This window comes from Sparus aurata, chromosome 22 (genome assembly GCF_900880675.1).
Source record: "Sparus aurata chromosome 22, fSpaAur1.1, whole genome shotgun sequence".
Taxonomy (NCBI): Eukaryota; Metazoa; Chordata; class Actinopteri; order Spariformes; family Sparidae; genus Sparus; species Sparus aurata.
In genome coordinates this window covers 27,328,846-27,335,061 of record NC_044208.1, presented here as the reverse complement: position 1 = coordinate 27,335,061, position 6,216 = coordinate 27,328,846, and the positions used below count along the sequence as shown (strand labels likewise).

The 6,216-nt window shown below is 40.6% G+C and overlaps 1 protein-coding gene across 2 annotated transcripts in view; it reads left to right on the top strand.

The window, feature by feature from the left end:
• Positions 1–763: 763 nt before the first annotated feature.
• cep128 (centrosomal protein 128) overlaps positions 764–6,216 on the top strand; it is a 37,787-nt gene continuing 32,334 nt past the window's right edge. The window contains exons 1-7 of one of the 2 annotated variants that reach the window (XM_030406280.1): positions 764–1,521; positions 1,664–1,750; positions 2,284–2,416; positions 2,633–2,760; positions 2,997–3,088; positions 4,055–4,127; positions 4,659–4,781. In XM_030406280.1, the coding sequence (XP_030262140.1) occupies positions 1,336–1,521; positions 1,664–1,750; positions 2,284–2,416; positions 2,633–2,760; positions 2,997–3,088; positions 4,055–4,127; positions 4,659–4,781 (822 nt within the window). In that variant the 5' untranslated portion in view covers positions 764–1,335. The remainder of the gene's footprint in view (positions 1,522–1,663; positions 1,751–2,283; positions 2,417–2,632; positions 2,761–2,996; positions 3,089–4,054; positions 4,128–4,658; positions 4,782–6,216) is intronic. The other variant, XM_030406281.1, reaches the window with a different exon arrangement.

Genomic DNA, 6,216 nt, shown 5'->3' with positions numbered 1-6,216 from the left:
TTTAGTTTAATGATACAAAATATACTTAAAATAATTAAATTATGATAATATTTTAGATTAAGATAAAACTGTCTTGATCCCAGAGAGGTAATCCAAAAACTAGCCAGCAGATAAACACATCAATGCATCAGTAATTACAATACAGTAATATGACATACATGATTTTGATATATGATTTGTAAACTTTGTTTATATGTGGCGGACCCTGCCATCTATTCAGCTTTCAAACGATGTTCTAGGGACCTTATTTTCCTCCGAGAACAGCTTGTTTATTCACTTAAGGACAAAATACATATCTCTGAGTTTGTATTATGACCTCATTAATAATGTAAATATTAAAATTCAGAGTTTTGATTTATTTTCCAAAACTACACATTGCACCTTTAAGTACATTTGTTTTAATATGTGAGTATCCCTACTTCCTAAATCTCTTCTATTAGAATATATTTCCATAAATCTTTATTCATACCCAATATATTATTGACTTATTGTCTTTTTTTGTTTTGTTGTCTCTCTATTCAGTTACATACTGTCAATTTTAATTTCAATGTAAAAGTTTTATGACCAAATCATATCGCCTTTTCTTTTCTCTTCTTTTCTTTTCTTTTCTTTTCTTTTCTTTTCTTTTCTTTTCGTTTCTAGGTGAAAAGCGGCAGCACTGGCGCAAACGCATACCTTCGGACAATGTAGTCCACAAATCATAAATTCCCACACTGTTCCATTGTGGTCAGCATACACTTCCCGGCGTCCTTTGCGGCGGCTGCTGTGGTCGGTTGATTTCCTGCTCAGACGCGGCTAGTTCAAGTTGCCATAGCACAGTGAAGCTGAGGGCTGTTCTTCCGTTAACTATCACTCACAAACCGACAAACCGACGGCTCCGGTCTTATATATTTACTCCGGTATCATGTATTTCCTCTGTTTCCGCTGTGTTTTGCAGTTTTTTACGGTATTTTCACAAAGCTAAATGAGTTAGCTAACGTTCGGTTAGCTAGCTAACGGACAGTAGTTGCCACTTGTTGCTAGCCTGGGGGAGCATCACCCACAACAATGCCCAGCGGCGCAGGGATTGACTGGGAGTGGGACAGTTTGAATGGCGGTGGTGTGCTGGTCAGATAGCTTTCTGTCTCCAATGGTTGTTAAGGTAACAATGACAAACCTCCAATGTCTGCTAGCGATGACAGAAACATCTAGTGTAAGGAAAGTTCAGAACCAGCCCAGTTTGTGCGTTAATCTGATTAACGTTGCGGTTAACAGTTAGCGTTTTCACGCAGACGAGGCTAGTGCTGGTCACTAATCGTCAGTTTGCTTAGTCAGGACGTTTTTCGGAGATCTGCCATGTCCCAAACAATGGATACGTCCAGTGAGTCGGATTCATACGACAGGACGAGGGTGCACAGGCCGAGGGTGCGTGAAGCCCACCGCAGACCCAGCCGGGACAGGTGCAGGGAGAACGGGAGTGGAGGTGATGGTCGAACGGTGGACTTCTCGGAGAAGATCAGCACACTGGCGAGCACTTTACAGGTACTCTGCTCTGTCTCATCCAGCTGCTAATGCTGGACATTCATTTTGGGTTTATATTCTGTTAATTTATAGCTTGAATTGGTTCCTAAACTCTCAGTAACTGTTCATCAAGAGCTTGTTTTCTTCTCTGTTTTCTTGACAGGACACCAGCAGGAACTTGAGCAAAGTAGACCAGATGCTGGGCCAGTACAGGGAACATACAGATGATCAGGCTGAAGCCATGGCCCTGGTGAGACACTTATCCTATTAACAATAATTTCATAATGATAATCCTTTTGCACTTTTTAAGACCCAGATGATGTGACAGTGGTCCTCCCTTTGCCTGTAGCTATGTTTTTATGTCAGAGTTGTAATGTAATGTAACACACCACCTTTATGTTCTAAATTGAGCTATTTTGAACAACGTAAGAAGAAAGATTTTTCTTGAAACGTTTGTTAGAATGTAACATTTGTTTTACGACAGTTGTGGGAATATCCTTCTGTCGTACATATAACGTTTCTCGGGCAGTAACATACCGGTGTACTCTATCTGTGTGCCTAGTAAATCATCTTTTAGTCCTTTATCTCATTCTTTATTCTGTCCTCATCCATTTTATCTCACTTTTAAAACAATTGCTCTCCACCCACTGTCTCTCCTTCCCCAGATATTTTCAACGGTGTGAACTGCCTTATGTATTCTTAACCAGCTTGATTTTTGTTTCATAATGTTATTAAAGCATTTTCTATTTTCTTACGTGTCTGTCTGCCTTTTTTCTGCACCAGCTCAGGGGGAACCTGGAGGAGTCTATCAGTCAACTACAGACTCAGAGGCGCGGCAGATCCAATGGCGCTCGGAGTGCTTCCACTTCAGCCTCCACCCTGCACACCAGCGACCTGGAAGCTTGCTCGGGATCAGGTATGGAGAGATGCATAAGATCGTGTTGTCAGTTGTCTTCTCATTGTTGTCTTAGCTCTGGATAATTTGCAAAGAAATGAAACTTTAAGACAAAAAACCTTAAAATTAAGCCTACCTTGAGTGAGTTTCTGCTGTTTTTGTTTGGTTCTATATTTGTAACCAGCCTACATAAGCTCTAGTTTCAACGCTATGTAACATGTAAATCTGTTATTTCAGATAGCCAGCGATTCTACCCTACTTCTCCACTGAGGGACTATACAAGCACTCCAGTAAGGAGAAGGAGGTCTCAGTCTGCCGGTGTTCGTTTCAAGGAAACCAGGGAGGAGACTGCAGCAGGAGAAGATGTAAGAAATAGAGACAGACCAACTACAAATCAGTGCCAATTTTTACTGTCATGTAGTTTTAGAGAGTTTCCACAAGAGGGCACACTGAGTCAGCAACACAGATATGAAAAAATTACGCTAATCAAATCAGCGATTGTTCATATTCACGTTTCTGTTCCCTTACAGAGGTCTAACTTTTGCGTTGCTTTGCTTATAATGTTTAATATTCTGTATCTATCTCTGGCCATCCCACATAGATTCACACTGTGCACCAATCCCTGAGGGACCTGCGTTGTGACCAGCTGAGGCTGTCTGATGACCTGGATAGAGAAATCCTCAAGAGAAATAGGTACTTGAGAGGAGTGGCAATATTTGAAATAGAACGACCCAGTCGTCATATTTGTTTGTTGTCTTCTTCCCTTGAAATTAGCAAGCATTAGATAATCATGATCACAACATTCAGCTGGCAAAACAAGTTAGGTGATTATCTATGATGATTGCTGTGTGTATGAAATAATTCTGTATGCTTTATTTTTCCCAATCATGTCTGTAAAAACAATGTAGATGTTATGAAAAAGACTTCAAGACTATAGAAATTTTTGGTTTAAGTGACTTGAAAGTGCCTGAAAAGTGCTTTAAATTTGCCATTAAAAAGCTGTACAAACCCTGGTAAAATGATAAAGACTGGCGACGATGGCCAATTTAGTAAAAGAAAAAACCTCTCTTTACTCTTTGTAAAAAATCTTTTTTGTGTATCCAGATGGGCTACTCACCATTTAAAGTTTATTCACATGAAAACTTGATGACCTCGGTGTCCTAAGTCTGCCTTTGCTCAAATTGAATTTGGGATTTGGTTACCCTGATTATTTTCTTCATTCAGGAAGAACTGCAGCACTTTGATCTTTTATTTTCCACATCCACTGTTTATAAAAAATATTTAGTTTGAGCTTTGAAAACAAATGCATGTGTTTTGAAAAGACCTTAGTGAGAAAGTGATAAAAGTTTCATTGGCGGCCTGAAGAGACGGCGCTGGAAAGTCAAAAGGCAGCAGATCTTTCTCCCAAAATGCATTAGAATTTGACATTTCAAGTTATTAAATAATCTCTCCTCCCTGGCGCTGCTGACCGCACCAAATTGATCTACCACCATAATTCAACATCTGAAGCTGCGTAATTATTTTTAGTGGCGTCACATTATGCATTCACATTTTGATCAATGGTGTCCTGGGACAGGATTTTTCTGAGCAAGCGAGAACTCTGCTGTGTAAATATTTTCAGTTTGCTGGATTTGTCTTTTTTGTGTGTTTTCTATATAGGTCTGACATTGACACCAGGCGAGCGATGGAGAACCTTGTAGACCACATGACAACTTCCCAGAGACAGACCTCAGTGAGTTGTTGTATTTCACCAGCAATACTTCAAGTATGTTTTCTAACTCTGTGGACTTCAGAAGAAATGTGGATGCATCCTGAATTTAAAGAGACATTACAGTTATTGATGTATGAAAGATGACAAATGTGAATATTTATGTTTCCTGAATAGAAATGTTCATACGGTGTCCTATTTTCAAATGTCAATTCAGTAAAGTCTATCTTCATAACATTTTCAGAATAATTTTCAGACACATGGCTCCTCACTGCAACATCATTACTCCAACAAATACGCTGCTCCGATGACAGCCAACATGTTCAATATGTTTTATCTTGTCATGTCTGTGGACGTGACGAGATAAGGGAGATACTTCCTGATTAAACGGGGAATTCTTGCATCGTGAATGTAATACTTCCAGTCAGTTTTTCGCAGATATATTTGTCACCCACCCTTTTAATTTCCTGGTGTCTCATTTATCATGTCTTGCTGCCATTCCTGTGCTGGCAATGTTTGCGTGACCTGAGGCGTGCGCCGTCTCCCTGTCTGCAGGTGTCGTCTCGTGTGGAGCGGCGTCTGCAGGAGCTGGAGAGAGAGATGAACCCAGAACAAAGCAGCGTGGGGCGAGAGAGAAGGCCCAACCAGCGGGCGGCCATGACTGACGAGCTGCAGGAGGTGACACTCCTCCCCCCCATCACTCATCTGCTGTGATCCCTCACACCTCCCTGTTGAGACTGTCATGCCCACATATTCAAAGAGAATGCCAAAAAATAGTCTCTAGACAACAGGAAGGCAGGACAGGACAAGATGGAAACTGACAGTATTCAACTTTCACTTTATTTATTTACTTGTCAGAGACAACACGCATGCATTCACATCAATATGGTGTGAATATGTCAAATTTAATCTGCAGTCCTTGAGCAAGGGACTTTACGAACAGTCATTGAAAAAAAACACAAATCAATATAAAACACATATAAGAGGACATAATAAATGAAAGAAAATTGTTAAAAGCAATTACAGAACAATTGCATACACGCATAAAGAGTGTGGATATACTGTAGGTAACGCCTTAACATATGTCTTGCAGCAAGTGCTAAGAATACATGCTGGTTAAAAGTATAAGTGGATTGTTAAGTGTCTCAAATTGGCATGTTTCAGGCGTGATGCTGTGCCGCTTACAGTTGTAATGCACTCACCTCTATCAACAGCGCCAGTGTACCCACTCTTAGTGTAATTGTCTTAATTAAGGGGTGGATTAGACCTTATGCTGGCCAACTTTAGCCCATGTGCTCCACTTTGGGCACCCTTGTTCTGAAGCCTAATTATGTATTCGATCTCACACGTCTTGCGGGAGATTTTTTTATGTCTGAGACCAGCTATTCAACCAAGATGTAATATGAGGAAGGGCAAATTTATACACACATTTATACACTGATGGCAGTGGCTACCATGCAAGGTGCCAACTGTGCATCAGGAGCAATTTGGGGTTTATTGCCTTGCTCAGGGATACTTGACATGCGGGCAGGGGAGCCAGGGATCCGAACCAGAGACCTTCTCTGATTACTGGAGGACTTGCTCCTGAGCTACACCCGCCAGAGAAGCATTGCTTTCAAAACTTTTTTTTACCAGACTACTTAACATGAGGAGAAATTCGGCTAAAGCAGTAGCCAGCTCTTGGTTAATAATACAAACCACTGACATTTACACACTTTATTAATGCTCAATTTGAAACAATAAATACATTAAAAAAATCAGAAGCCATTCTCGCTGCTGGCTCTGGTACAGAAAGGTTTCGCTAAACGGCATTTACGACTGCTAAAACGTGATCTCCGGTTATCAGTAATTATTCCTGTGTCTCAGTAAACGAAGCTAGAAAAGGACCAAAACCAACAATTGGTGTGATTAGCAATCTTCCACACAGCATTTACAGATACAACATTTATTACTGCATTGTCCGTTAAACAGGAAAGTCTCCGTGTCTTACTGAGGGCTTTTTTTTTTTCTTCTTCTAATGTACTGCATCTTCTGTTGTTTGTCAAAGCAGTGTGTCACCTAGCCCTCTTGCTCCGCTTTATGAGACTATAAAGCCCACCTAGGCAATTACTGT